The sequence below is a fragment of the Falco peregrinus genome, chromosome 4 (assembly GCF_023634155.1).
Source record: "Falco peregrinus isolate bFalPer1 chromosome 4, bFalPer1.pri, whole genome shotgun sequence".
Classification (NCBI taxonomy): domain Eukaryota; kingdom Metazoa; phylum Chordata; class Aves; order Falconiformes; family Falconidae; genus Falco; species Falco peregrinus.
The window spans coordinates 64,972,826-64,988,631 of NC_073724.1; the positions used below are offsets into that span (position 1 = coordinate 64,972,826).

The 15,806-nt window shown below is 37.2% G+C and overlaps 1 protein-coding gene across 14 annotated transcripts in view; it reads left to right on the forward strand.

Moving 5' to 3' along the window:
- The window catches only part of DOCK9 (dedicator of cytokinesis 9), a 128,780-nt gene that overhangs the window by 26,582 nt on the left and 86,392 nt on the right, over positions 1-15,806 (forward strand). For 9 of the 14 annotated variants that reach the window (XM_055802103.1, XM_055802100.1, XM_055802102.1 and 6 more), the window contains exon 2: positions 9,159-9,275. In XM_055802103.1, the coding sequence (XP_055658078.1) occupies positions 9,159-9,275 (117 nt within the window). Of the gene's footprint in view, positions 1-3,865; positions 4,120-9,158; positions 9,276-15,806 lie in introns of those variants that run through there. The other 5 variants (XM_027784651.2, XM_055802104.1, XM_027784679.2 and 2 more) reach the window with 2 other exon arrangements.

The window sequence follows — 15,806 nt, forward strand, 5'->3', positions numbered from 1 at the left end:
AGGACATGCAAACCTATATCAAGATTATTCCTTCCTTCTCCCCCTCCCCCTAGCTGCTACAGGTTAAGCAACAGTTCTTTCCCTAGAACAGCTAACAGAGCAAGGTTGATGGCTGTAATTATATCTGGTAGATTTAGTGAATGCTGATAGTGGCCACTCAATAGGGTTCAGTGACCTTGGCACAGATTCTGAGTGGGACTTGGAGCAAAAGAAGTGCCATTAAACCAAACTACTCAGGTTTTAGCTTGTTCTTACTGTGAGACTGGGTATTCATCCTTTCTTCCATCAACATTCAGAAGAAATTCTCATATGCTGCCTGTTCCCTTGCTATCACTTACTCATTGTGTGGTATTGTGCATTAGGAAACAAGTTCTTGGAGTGAAAAGTGATTTGAAGGGATAGGAAGGTGTATGTGGAGAAGATGTCTTTTGGGCAGCAAATTTGCTGGGTGACTCACTGAGGTATGCTGGGAATATTAACTTTTTCACCCATGTAATTTTGTAATTGCACAGGTAGTTCCTTAAGGGTATATGATGCAAGAAGAGAGCCAACGATTTGGCTGTTGGAAGTAATATGAAAAGAACTATTGTTAAAAGTACCATGGGAAGTCCTTCAAGCCACTGTGTTTGTACAAAGATGAAATGCATTGTTTCCATAATAACCTGAGTTATTTTGCAGATAGGTATCTATTTAGCTAGTATTTTCCTGCAATTTTGGGAGCCATGTTGGAAATGCAGTCGAATAACTTGTGTACCATGACATTCTTTTTGTATGTGCATTGTTTCCCTGGATTCTCTGTTGATCCTTATTCAGGTAACAGCCTGAAATAACAAATTGAGTAGTGTCATCTTCTTTTTTTTTTTATTGCAGTTAAGTGGTTTAAGACTACAGGTCCTATAACAAAGTGATAACTTTTCAGCATGTCTTAAAGTCCTGTTTTTCATCTTTTGCTTGTTGAATCGTAAGTTATAGGTAGAAATTTTTAGTGTATTTCTTTATTAAAGTAACTTACCTCTTTTGACTGTGTGGTGCCTGAGTAAGCAGTACCTCATAGTTTTGGGGGGTTTAGTTTGGGGTTTTTTTTCCTAAAAATTTTTTTTTTTGTCAGTTAAATTATTGAGATAATCACTAAGTCCTCAGCAGAAAATGAATGTTAGAAATACACATCAATTGAGCAATTAAGGTCTATTTCATGCAGGATATAGCTTCAGAGCTACTGCTTCACACTTCTGTTGTTAAATGAACCTCCTCTAATAGTACATGTGTGTTGATGAAATATAAACTAGAAATTACGTTAATCATTCCATATCTTTAAACTGATGTTATAAAAATGTTGGCTTTGGTTTTGTCCCTCATCATGTTTTGAGAAGAATAGGGAGAGTGATGGGGAAAGAAAATAATTTATATTGAATTACAGTAATTCAGATGCATTCAAAAGAAGTACCTGACCAGGATAAAACAATGTTGCAGTTTAAAATCCTTTGCTTAATTAACCAGAAGAAATACTATTTAAAGTGTATAATATTTTAAAGTCTTTATTAGCGTGAGTGTTTCTAAGTGCCTTGTGCATTACTGGTTGCAGTTAAGTATAATTGCCGCCCGTTTCAATGAAACAAATTCCTGTTTGGCAGCTGCATCCTCAAATAATGGTATAATTTAGTCTGAGCTGTTCTGTACTTCCGTTTTCTGAAAACAAAAGGGGCTGGTGCAAAATAAAAGCAAAGTGTAACTAAATGTTCTTGAACTATTGTCTACCTTGATTTACACAGGAAGATCTGTTTTTGTAAATTTGATTAAACTGCTAGTTTCATTCTTAACTCTTAAAGAAGCTTTATAGAGTTTTCTAGACTTCAGTGTCTATGTATTAGAGACTGCTTAAAAAGTAAATGCATTAAACTTGAATTTCCTAGAGAAAAAGAAGTATAAATCACTATTTTCTTGACTAATAGTTAATTTTATTATTTCTTTTGGTCCACTTACATAGGAATATGCTTGCATTGTGGATGTGATGGGCAAACTCTTGGTCAGACTCAATTTCATGATTTGCAGCAAGCTGAAAAAACCAGTATCTTAGGCAGGTGAGAAAGCAGTGAGGAGGGGAAGAGAAAGGGATCTTAACATCTTATGTTAGGTCTGAAGGGTAAGCAACCTGTGCCTGAAGTTGTGGCTTGTTAAAAATACTAGTTGTAAAAGAAGGGTATTTGTGCTTTTCCACAACTTAATTCGCTTCCTGCAGATTAAGGTGACTTTCTCTTCTATTAGAGAATAACAAAAAATTAATGTCAAGTTAAATTTAGGATGTCAGTTAAATTGAAGTGAGATAATTAGCTATCCAAAGAAGTGGAGCAGAGCTGAGACTTGAATGAAGGTGGTGGCTTAGTTTCCACAGCTGTTTGGTTGCTCTAGTGGAAGGAGTCTTAAAATTGGGATGTGCTGCCCTGGGAAGTTGAATTTTCTCTCAGATGTATTTTGGCTCTGTAAATACAGCCACATAGGTTTGTGTACTTGGAGGCTGCGCTCGTTAGAAAGAAACAAAGGGAAACCCAAAATACTCCTCTCAAAACCTGGACAAAACTGCTCATCACAGTTCACTTTTTTTTTTCCAGGAGGAATTTAGCATACAATCATATGCTAAAACTGTTGTGTGTGGGAGCTAGGTTAGTCAAACCTTCAAAATTGCAACAGTGTCAACTAGGTTACATACAGAATTGCTTTGCACTACACTAAATAATTGTACAGAAATGATCCCAATAAAAATTGCTGCCTCTTATTTTGCCAGTGTGTGTAATGCTGAACAGTGTCTGTAAGTACTGGTATAGCAGGAGAGTAGATTGGATTACAAAACCAAAGTTGAAGCATGACTTGAGTTTGTTGCAGGTAAGGAGAAGAACGGAAGATGAAAACCACTGAGCACTGTGTAACCTTGAGCCAATCACAGAGCTGAGAGACACTTCTGAAAACGGTTCACCGTACAAGGGAGACACCCCCCAGTGTTTTGTACTGTCAGCAAAAAGAAAATCCTATGGTAGCCAAAGGCAGCGAGTGATGGCTGGCTGGTCTTTGTGGCTGATTCTCTCTCAAGTGACTTAAAATCAGAAAATATTTTGTTGCATTGTCTTCCCAGTGGTTTTTTTGAGGATGATCAGTGATGGACATCTACAATGCTGAAGGGTTCTGAGGAGGGAGGAATGAGCTGAGAGCATTAATAATGTGCAAAACAGAAGTGAGCTAACTGGGTCAAGGAAAGAGGCTGAGTGAGACTGGTAGTTTACTTTAAGTGCTTAAAGTTTGAACATACAGATTTTTTTTTGTTGTGGTTTTGAGTCAGTATCTTTGTAGATTTTGTAAGATTTTTTTTTCCTGTGAAGACAATTTGATGTTAAGGTAAACTTTTAATACAGATTTAACACAGAGATGAAAAAGAGCATCCCCACTCTTAACATCGCCGCCCCCCCCCAAAAAAAAAAAAAAAAAAAAAGCAATGTATTTGTTTAGGGCACTGGTCCTGGAAAATGTACTTGGTTAGTGACTGGTTGCTGATAGTACCAGAGTAAGTGATACTGATGTAAAAACAAACAAACCCCCCCCCCCCCAAACCCCTAGGGTTTTATACTTGTAAAGAGGTCCAGTTGTCAGTAAGTAGCTAATATTTACAACAAAAATATTTTACAGTATCGAAGCCTTGGTTTTGTAAGTGCTGTAAAGGACTTGAACTGTTTTACATTGTCATTTTAGAAATGCACGTTCTCTTTTTTTGTTTGACTCATAACTTTTAGGCATTAAAATGGATCCACCTTTTTTTTTTCTTGGGGGCTGGCCTTTGTCGGTCATGCATTCCCACCATGACAGATTTAGCAAACTGCAGCTGAGAAGTTAGACTAGTTTGTACTTTTTGCTGCCTGTGCTGGGGAAAAAGCTATTGTTTTCACTGGATCACTGGCATGTTGATTACTTTGATGCCAAAAAACATACGGTTTTGCTGCTCTTCCTATTTTCAATCAAAGAATGCAGGCAAGAACAAACAGAAATCCTAAGAAAGAGCTTATTATTGAGCCTCCGCAGCAGCGCAAGGATGCAGGTCCTTGTGAAGTAGAAGTGGAGTCTCCTGTGGTAGTGCTGGTAAGAATTGTTTAAACAAGCTGTCTCTTCCCTTCAATAATTCTTCTCTTCCGTTCAATAATTCTAGTTCTGTCTACCAGTGAAAAACTGCTTAATCTGGCACTAATGAGAAGTTCCAGCATTCTTACTTGTGAAAAAGGTGTATTTAAGATTTAGGTTGGATTGTTTGTGTGTTGTCTGCCTTTTTAATTAATTTTTGCTGTTCTGGTTTACCAAATCTTTGGTTTTCTTGGAGTGTAACTTTGGAACTTGGTTTTCATTGTAGCTGCTTTTCAGTGTCTGTTCTGTCTTAAATAGCTGTACAGCTCTTTGAACCTAGCATGAAAACAATCTATGCTTTAAAATACGTTCTAGCACCTCTATTTTTTAACTGCCCAGAATATATTTAAAATAATTTGCACTTTCTAAAGACTGTGTGTGTATTTTAATAATTTTACTTAAGTGTTACTTGAAGAACTGTCTAGATAATTCAGGTGTACTTCTGTTAAAGGATCTATTTTTCAATGCCTTCAGTGCACATTATTTAGGAACTTAAGGTTTTAAAGTAGCTTCCAGTGAGGGAAAAGGAAATATTTCTCTGTGTGTGGGAAGTAATCAAATAAGAACCCTTATTATTATTTTTTTTTATATTGTTACATGCATAGTTCTGTTGGAATTTTAATAGTACAGCAAGAGAACATAATAAGCAAGCTATAATGAATCCACCAACTCTCTCCAGCTAGGACAATAAACCTTTTCAAATAACAGAGAAGGATTGTTAAACTAATAACTTACACATCAGTAGAAAGTAGTACTTTGATAGTTCTTACTGAAATTCCAATTTTACTTAGTCATACTCAATCACTGCATTAAAGGATGATGGTCTTATCTTTGTCTGGCAGTGGTTGAAGTTATTGGGAGCTGTTATCCTCAGATTATGTATCCTCCTGCCGCCCGCACCCCCGCCCCCCCACCCCCCCCTTGAGCTTCATGCTATGCATTTAAGAATTGAACCAAAACATTTTGGCTATCTATATATAGTAATACACATCTGTAACTGTATGGGAATTGTTACGGTATATAACTGAAAGCTTACATGTGTGTTAGTAAGACAAATCTTCTTTTCCTTTACACTGTTTTCCTTAGTTTTGTTCTATTCAGAGCAGTTGTTAGTAAAACGTGGTTTTTTTTGTATGGGTGTGTTCTGATTTCTGGTCCAGATTTTCATCAGTACAATATGAGCTAATCTTGTGTGTGCTTTCCTGCCTTTGGAATGTTTAACTTTATTTAGAACTATTTTTATTCCCCCATGAATACTCAGAGAGGATATTAGTGTTTCTGCAGATACTTAAGAGTACTACAGTTGATCAGCAAGCATATATGCTCCAAAAAAAGGAAGTATAAAACATTGCGGTGTTTACTTAAAACCATCTATGAAGTACATCCTTAAAATTTTCCATGCACTACTTCATTTAATGTTCATGGATTATGTACCTCTGGTGTTTGCACTCCTTTTTTTAATTTTCAGATGAAGTGGGTGCATTCAAAATATGAAGGTCAATATTTCAAGGGAAGAACATTCAGGTTCCACATAGGTCACACAAAAAAATGTCTTTCTGTCATTTCAGTTGCTATTTTGGTCTTAATCTGTTACATATATAGACAAGTATATATGGCATATAATTATAGATGGTATAATATCCCTTTTTGCTTCTGCTTTTGTCTAGTTCATTGAGGAAAATGAGATGAAATGGTGCAGGGACAGTTTGCACTAAGTGTTCTGCTAGGCAGAAAGCGAAAAGTAGGGCGCTATGTATCATTTAACACTGACGTTTGAGTCCATTTTTATTTCATTAGGTTGTGACGTTGCAGTACATTTTTACTGCCACAGTGAAAGGTAGGTGTTTTTTCACTGGTATAGGATGCAGTAAGGTATAAGTGAGACTGATACTGTTGCTAGTTGGTGGAACAAAATGTAAACGGCAGAACTTGTTTTCTGATTAGAAAGCTTAGAACTGTATTAGATAGCAATCCTCAAAAGCCTTTGGAGCAGGGGGCTTCTGGTTTTCTCTAGCAATACTTCTCACTGACTATTGCCAAAAACTCTTTCAGGTGTGGATGGGCAATTATGATGTGATTTACCTAGCACTTGAGATTTTTGAGTATTTTTAATAAAGATGAGACAGAATCAGCTGTCAGGACTTCAAGGAAGCAACAAGTTTTCTGTGATACTCATTTAATTCTTTTGAATGTAGTTCACAGAAAGTCTGCTGGAGTCTTGAGGGAACTGGGTGTTCATAACTGTAAGCGTCCCATGTGATACTGAAACAATGTTATTTGATTGAGCCCTGCGCCTGAACTAACTTTCCCTGGGTAGGGAGGGAGGCTCACAGAAGGAGTCATCTGCTGTTTTCAGTGCCAGTATGTTAGTACGTGTGCTCTCTTGTTTTCCTGTGATTTGAATTAGATTGTGTCATAATTTTTGCTTTTGAGGTTAAGCAGCAAGAAGAGTCCATGGAAAAAGCATTTTGATTTTCTGGTTGGTGCCTCAGAACCTTACTTGGGATGAACTGCTGTTGTACTAGCTGTAGTAGAAGTTACCAAATTAGTACATATGTTGTTCAGTTGCATCTAATATTCAGAAGTAGTAACTGCTTATCAAATCAGATTATGTTTCTGGGAAGTTGGAACTTCTGGAAGCCATCTTTCTGCTTGGAAACGTGCTGGCAGTATAAAATGTAAGACACCTGAGCCCATCTTTCCAACTGAGAGCATTGCCCAAGTCTGATTCTAGTGCTAGAAGTTTCTGTGCTGATAAGAGAACTTCATAGTTCATATATAGTAATAACAGTAACAGATACAATGAAAAGGAGGGAGAAGGGGAGAGGAGTGAAATCCAAAGGGAAGGGAGGAAAGGAAACTAGTGATGCACAATACAGATGCTCACCACCCGCTGGCTGATGCCCAGCCAGTCCCTGAGCAATGATTAGCAGCCCTGGCCACCCCTCCATGCCCCCCCTCCCCCATTTCATATACCAACCACTACTATCCCATGGTATGGCATACCTCTGGCTAGTTCAGTTCCACTGCCCTGGCTGTGTCCCCTCCCAATTTCTGGTGCCCCTCCAGCCCTCCCACTGACAAGGCCTGAGAAACCAAAAAGTCCCTGACCGCACTGTTCCCGCACCAAATCCAAACCGCGGCACTGCACTAGCCACCAAGAAGAAAACTAACTTAATCCCAGCCAAAACCAGGACAAAGGTGCATCTGGCTGCCTGCGTACTAAGGAAGCTCGGAGCACACCATTTCAGTAGTTCAGGATTCATTGCAGCAGCCTGAATACTGAAAGGCAATCTTAACAGAAAGTTTCCTTGCAACAAAAATATTATGTATACTGAGTACGTTAGAGAAAATTAACCTTTTCTTATGTTGTGTTTACGTGCTTCTCTTATGCTTTTCTGAGCGAAATGATCCAACTACTTCAGTTACAGAAGGGTGCATAAAAGTAAACTTAAAACTTATATGGTGGACACTGTTGTTAGTTCTTGGCTCTGTGATAACACATTTTCATGAACAAAAGGCGAAGATGGAGCAGCAGCTGTGTTTCAGGTGCTAAGCTCTCAAAATGTGTTGGGGTACAATATACAGTGAACTGAACAGCTGTTCACCATTTCCTCTGAGGAGAACGATGACCGGCTCAGTGTAACGTTTTCTGCTGTGGCTCCTAGCTGTATTGGTCTGTGCTGAGCATGTTGTTATGTAGCTTAGAGCTTCTAGTAAATCCTTCCAGTGTGATTGTAAATGATAGCTATTTTTGTTGAGAAAGCTACATTTTGTTCATCGGTTTTTTGGTAGCTTTATTTCCAGATTTTGCTTTTTTTGCCTTTTCAGCTGTTATGCTCTGTTATGTTCTTGCACTTTTCTTAACAGTAAAACTGCCATGTAGTAGGTATGAGGGAATCTCAAGTAACTTTTGAGTAGCCTGTGAGCTAAGCACTTACTGCTGGACATAAAGATATTTGCTCTGTGTAGTACAGCTGGAATTTCAAAGGTTATTAGCATAAGTTATGCAAAACTATATATGAATCTCATCTTGTCCGATTACCTATAATGATGGTATAAGCTGACCTTGCTGTTGTTCTTATGTTTGATATACGTTACTTTGAGATTGGTACCACTGATCTTTAGAAAGTTTCAATTTGGAAGTCTCTTGTAATTGCCACGTTAAAAAAAAAAAAAAAAAAGAAAAAGGAAATAATTTGATGTCTGATACTGTGATACACAATTTTAGCTGCAGAATGTGCAAGCTAGATTACAACTCCAGTTTTGCATTACTTTGCACACTCCAAGGCAGTGCTGCCTTGCTGAGAGCTCTCTGAACCTGCTTTGCCATTAACAGAATGCTTGGCAGGGTAAAGTTTTTCTGTCTGATTGTGCACAGCCAGCTGTGCCTTGACAGTGGTGTGGGGTTTAAATGTTGAATCAGTGCATAGTAACTGAAGAAAGCTACTCATGCAATTAAAAGGAAGCAGATGGCCTATCGGAATATTGAAAAAAAACTGTGGAGGAGGAATTTCAATTAGCCTACCCCAACTGCAGTTCACTACTGAATTATAACAAGGTTCATTCGTTGCTTTGAACTAAGGTTGTTTTAATCCCTGCTAAACTCAGATCTGAGCTTTCTGGGCAGTATCAAGCAAACACAACCACCAACATAAGAGACTAGTAATTTCTTCATAATTTTTTTTGCAGTGAGAATACATATGTGATTATTTTGATAAATGCTGACAGGGTGTGTTGTGTGAAATAGTTGTTTCCTTCTTCTGTGGTGAATAGTGTGCTTGTCTGTGTAATTATTAGTTTTATTTTAGTGTAATTATCCATATGGTATAGTGTGAGATGAAGTCTACATTTTGAATACTCTTAAGTTTTCATTCTAGGTGAAATCTCATTCTGTCAATTTTTTAAAGAGTAACTTCTTAAAATGAGTCAACAATTGTAATTTTTCCTCAATGTACCTGAATTTATTTTTCCTTTTTGTTTTCTTTTTTTTTTCCTAGGCAAAACCAAAGGTCATAGAACCAATAGACTATGAAAATGTCATCGTTCAGAGGAAAACACAAATTTTGAATGATGCTTTACGTGAGATGCTACTGTTCCCTTATGATGACTTTCAGGTAATTTAACACACCACACCACACCACACCACCACGCCCCTTTTTTTTTTTTAGATAGATTTTTAGCAGTAGTAGTCATGAGATTATAACTTCCCATTTGTTTGTTTCTTAATTCTAGCTACAAAAGCCCTGCAGACTCTTTGCCATGAGTCCCTTTACACTGCTTGATTTATTCTGTCAGGAAGAAGAGATAGCACAGTTTCTTCATCTCTCCAGATTATAAGGGCTACTTCTGCAACTCAGCAATTTTACTGCCTTTTGAAGTAGATGATCAGTCAGTTTTAGATATTTCCTCCCTTTTCTAATGTAGGAAATCATGTCATACTGTTCAAAAAAAGTATCTACTTTTTGTCATGCTGTAACTGTTAAATTGATTATTTTGTGTCCTGTTCCCTCCTGCTGCTTAACAATGAAGGGTTTGAACCTGATCAAATGAAAGCTGTTATTCTCAGCAGTGTGTTACCAGCCAAAATTCGGTTTTGGCAAAATACACCCTGCATAACAGGGCTCTGACTTACTGAGCCAGACTTAACCAAGATTTAAGATCATATTGATGTATTTCTACCAAATAACTATGTTTGTCTAAATAAATAGTTTATTTAAGTATGCTTTTGTGAATCCTGTTGTAGATGGTTAAGATAACCACCAAACATCTTAGAAACTGGAGTTGGTGTAAATAGTGAGGAAAGTCTCTCACACACACCCATACCTGAAGTCAAAATTTCGATCTATAGTTTAGAAGTATGCAGATGTCTGAACTGTCTGTAAATTAACTACTTCTGGGTACTGTATCATAATTGAATACCTTAGAATAGTTCTTTAAAAATCTACCTGAAAAGCTGAGCACTTTATTCAGCCAGGCAGTTGAAGCTAAGTTTATATTTTATCACGGGGAAAGTTGGTGATCAGTTGGTGTATTTCTACAGAAGGGCATATAAAGTCCCATAAATTACACAGAGTTTTTGAGGATTTCTACCTGGCCTATTAAAGTATTGACCTGAGTGCACCTGGACTTTGTTTTGAATATAGTCTGTGTGCTTCATTTTTACTGGCCATTACATGAATAACTCTACTTGTAGCTTTCCCACTCTGAGCTAAAATTTTGTTTTTAGCAAACTACAGGTATTTAGAGAGTAGTTTGGGCTTCATGTGTTCTCATCCACATATGAAAATTTGAAGGACTGCCAAGTAAGACTTCTTACAAAAGGCAGTTGTATTGCCTATGAACATTATGTAATGATGCTAGTGTTCAAATCCCAAATCACTCATCATGAAGCCCTACACCAGGTGTTGGCTTTGGGACTGAAGAGCATGCATAGGCTTTATCACCCAGATTCTCTTCTACAGTGTGGCCCTTCTCTATCAATAGGAATGAAGGATACTTTTGCTAAGTGTACTCTTATCTAATTGACTAGTTCACTTGCTGGGGGTCGTTCTTGTGAACAACTCTGAATTATCAATGGAGAAGAAACAAACCAATCAAGAATATCCTCAGGCATCTTGTTTGAGCAGTCTGGAGGGTGTCTGAAGTATTTAATTGCTGTTTCAGATGGCCTCTTCTGCAATTCTTAATCTCAGGCCTATATGAATGAAGCTAGTCCATAGCTCTGTCTGATGCTTTAAAGGGAATGATTGAATTTTGTTCATAAACTCTAATGCCTTTTGTCATCCTGTGTTTGGATTCTGTGGCCAGATTTTCATCAAGGCAGTCATTAAAGTGTGTGTTACATCAGAGGATTTCCTTCAGGTAGTCACAATTTTCAAATATAGTCAAACTTCCTGTTTCTTTATCCATCAGCAGTGTAGTATCTGAACACATTTTCTGGATTTCCCCCATATGGTCTTTGGCAGAGTCTCATTTTATACTTTATTTATATGAAGACTGGTTTGTACTATCAGACTGTATTATCTATCAAACTTTTATTACCTTTTAAGATTTGCTGGCACAAACTTACTATTGTATGCATGACTCTCCAATGCTACTTTGATCTGTCTAGCTTGTTTTCAACAACACAATGTGTTTAAATCAGTTGTTCAGTGTATTAAGAAAATATTAACCAAGTCAGAGAACAGAAATCCCTTATGTGCTTTTTTCCCCATGTGAAACCTTTTAACCTCGTGCAGTTTTCTGTAATCATATTTACAGATTCAAAACGTTTAGTCTTGATATGGTTGTGAATATTGTTTGAATCATTTAAATAATGGTGTATTTTCTGTATTTGCTATTCTGCTGCTTCACATAGATATTTTTTTCCTTTTTCCTAACTTGTTGCTGTCACACAATGTGTGGGCAGCTCTTGGGTAAGCCTTGGCTCAGATTTTGTTACTGCCCTTATCCCCCACACGATGAATTTAAAATACTGAGCTAGAGTATTTAGAACTACCTGAATATGCACTTAAAAGAGTTTATAGGTGGAAACTCCTACCATTGTCTAAAAAACCTGCTCAAGCCATTTCCTCTTAGAGCATTCAGTTTTTATTTTTACCACGTTTGTCCTCACACTTAATTTAAGTGGATTACAATCTGAGAATGCCTTCCTAAAAAGGAAGCCAAGCCCTGTTAATTTGTAATTACATTAAGAGTAAGGAAGTTTTGTAACCAGCATGGCCTTAAGGGTAGCACTTAAAATGGCACTGAGAATATTTACTTTTCAGCACTAGATACCACTTCTACAACTTTCCATAGATTACAGAAGCTACGTAGTTTCAAAGAGGCAGATTGATACCACTATAGAATTTGCACTAAAGTTGAAATTACTTTTGGAGAAATTGGAGGTAAATGTTTGTGATTAGTTTGGATAACTTCTTTTTTCAGGTAATGCAGTTAGATAACTGAAATGTAATTTAATAGGTGGATACTAAAGAGATACCTCCTCCTCTACTCTGCCCTGGTGAGGCTGCATCTGGAGTACTGTGTGCATATCTGGGCTCCCCAGTTCAAGAGGGACAGGGAACTGCTGGAGAGGGTCCAGCAGAGGGCTACGAAAATGATTAGGAGACTGGAGCATCTGCCTTAAGAGGAAAGGCTGAGAGAGCTGGGGCTGTTCAGCCTGGAGAAGAGAAGACTGAGAGGGGGTCTTAGCAGTGTTTACAAGTATCTTAAGGGCGAGTGTCAGGAGGATGGGGGCAGGCTCTTTTCAGTGTTGCCCACAAGAGGCAGTGGGCACAAAATGCAGCAGAGGAAATTCCATCTGAGTATGGGGAAGAACTTCTTTACCTTGAGGGTGACAGAGCCCTGGAACAGGCTGCCCAGGGAGTCTCCTTCTCTGGAGACATTCAAAACTTGGCTGGACACAATCCTCTGTAGTCTATTGTAGGTGAATCTGCTTTAGCGCAGGGGTTTGGACGAGATGAGCTCCAAAGCTCCAAAATCCTTCCAACCCTGATGTTCTGTGGTTCTTAACAGGAAATACTTATCCCAATATAGTATAAGTTTACTTGTAACTAAGAAAATGTGGGTGCATTCCTACCCAATATAAATATGACATTACAAAGTTATCCCACTAATACTTTGAAGGTGCCTAGCTTAGACATTTTCACCTTTGTTAGTTTTGGTTTTGAGCCATATGGATTTAACACACTTTCACTTAAAGCTTTTGGCTTTTAGTTAAAAGGAGTTAAATACCTCTGAAAGTAGATAATACATTGGCTTTGCAGAAATAAAAGCAAACCTGGGTCATCCTACAGGAAAGCACATCTTGCATAGAAGTAACAAGCAAAAAAAAAAAAACTTCAATTGAAGTCCTCATTTTAGAGAGCACAAAGTGAAACGGTCAGAATAAAATAACATATTTTGAAATGTTCAAATAAATTTCACTAAGTTTTTTCTTTTAAAATCTGTTTTTTGTTTTTCCTTGAGTCTTTAGCCAACTATTCTAAATCAAGGCTTTAATTTAGTTTGGAAGTCACCTTATAAGACATCTTCTAACACTTCCCATACAACTGATAAGTCTCTTCTGGCATGTAGTAGCTTTAAGGTCTAACATACAGCGTGCCATCTTTTATTATTGACTCTTTTAAAACAATTTTTGTCACTTCTTGAGCATTTGTCTCTCTGTAACATCATCTAAAGTAAGGATAACCTGCATGCGTGACTGTTGAATTGTTAGCCTGTACTTTTCTCCCCATTTTTGCTGCATTTTGCACTATTTTACCAGTAAGATAGAGGACTTTATGAATAACCTCCATTGGATATATGTATTTTATAGATAGATATATATATTTTAAAAAAAGTACACTGTTGTGGCTTTTTTAAGAATTCCTTTCCCATAGTTTGAATGATGATAATTTCAAGCATCCTAAAGGGCTGTTGAGGGTGAAGTGGTTTGGGGAGGAAAGTTTACTAGCTCATATTAAACAGCCAGCACTGGAAAGAGCATGTGAAGAGGAAAAAATAATTTTTACAACTGGTGTTGGCAGTATGTATGTGGTTTCAGCAGCAATATTTTGTACTTTTTGTTCACTGTAGCTGCTGAAACCTGTTCAGGATAAGACTACTGTCACTAGGTGGACATCATCAGATTTACAGAGAAGGAAGGAGAACCTTATCAGATGACAGAAACTGCTTGAACACCTCCAAAGTAGAGAGAAAAACATAAAATAACCATGTTAAAAACACAAGAAGGAGAAAGGCAAAAGCTAAGCAATAACAAATGAAAACGGACGTGTCTGAAGACAAGTCAAATGGTTTTGGGGAATCTTGTCTGTTGGCTGGCTTCTGTCTCACACCTACATCTACTGTAGTCCTTTCCTCTAAAATGTCTGCATGTGGACCTGTTGATCAGTGTAGAATTGCTGAGGAAGATACCTTCCTACACTGGAAATTTAAGATACGTCATTATTTTTTGCCATGAAAATGTAGGTGGTGGCACCTTATGTCCCTGAATGAGGTGAATGATTGAGAATGACTTCTTTGTGTGTGATTTACTTTTGTTTTATTTTATTTTATTAAATATTTTATATATAAAATAATTACACATGCTTATTTCTCATCTTGATAGAGCTGAAGACTGATCTTGTTGATTCATACTTTGCAACATTGACTTTTGTATAAACTATGATGTGGAAAAAGGCCCACTTTAGCTACGTATTTATATGTTTATTTTAGATGCATAAGTACGCATTGTACTAAGACACCAGACTACAAAATACTTGGCTGTATTTTGGCAGTTATTTAGTGCCACCTGCAAGCATGTTTGTCTTAAGAACCCTACTATTGCTTTGCCTTAAAAGCATGCACAAGGAGGACTAAGATGACTCAGAAAAGTGCATGCCAGATTTTAATATCAGTAAAATATATCATTTTTTTAAACCTCAGAATCAGAGCAGTTTGCTAAAACTGTCAAGCATGAAAACACCACCTAGCCTGAGATAAGTGAAATGGGAAATAAAACTTCAAATTGGTTATACATTCCCAAATCCCACATGATGTTAAGTCTCATGAGCAAGCACAACCTTGTGACAGGAAAAAGTCTGGAAATCTGAAACGATATCCATTGCAGTCTGTACTGATTATGGACAGGTTCACCATTTGTATTCCATCAGGTTTTGAGCAGCAAGTATTCCTTGGCTGTGAGACTTGGTGAAATGTCCTTTCTGCTCTGGTCTTCTCTGAAACCTTAGCACATAATACTACTATCCTAAATCCTGGGACTCACTCAGAAAGTAGTCTTTAAATAAATAAGTAAATACAAGAGTCTGTTAACTGTGTGCTTCAGTAATGTGTGTGTGAATCCTGGCTAGTGGTAAAAGTGGTCTTCCTTAGTTTGACAGCATAGTAATTAGAAGTTTGGGGGGTTTTTGATCATCTTTGAGAGCACGAGACAAACACTTTGTAGTTCCTGATGCTGCCATAAATCAAATGATAACTGAAACCCAGACAGTTGAAACATTTAACTTCTATGAAAACATAGTTGTGAAGAAAGTTTGTGGAGTAGACAACCCTTCCTTCCTAATTTTTCTTTTGGAATATAATGTATAGGTGCATGCTTGCATTTTAAAATATTTTTGTGCTGTTGCTTCAGTAATTATTTTTAGGTGTCTGCTCTAAATCAAAATATATTGCTCAATCAATTTCTTGATTAACTACTGCAGCTGATGGATGAGCTGAGAATGAGTCAGCATGCATTAAGATAGTCACTAATATGGACAAAATCGACAAATTAGATTTTTTTCTCTGTTGTCACTGATCTTGTTACAGTACTAAGATAAAAATCTTTTTATATGTGAAAGAATAGAGAAAAAACTTACTATCATATTGATAATTGTGTAGCAGGGTAACAGCAGCAGATGTTCTAGGAGTATGTACTCTGCTAGTTCAGTTTTACTGAGTTTTGCTATAGTGGTTAGACTTCATTCATGAGTTCATGGCTTTCCTGTGAAAAATACCTGAAAAGACGCCACTCTAATCTCTGTTGGTTTGGTTGTTTATTTTTTAAATAACAGTAACTTCTAAAAAAGCAGTCTACCTGTATGATTATAGAAAACACTTATATTACATATATTAGTTATGTATTATATAAACTATAAATA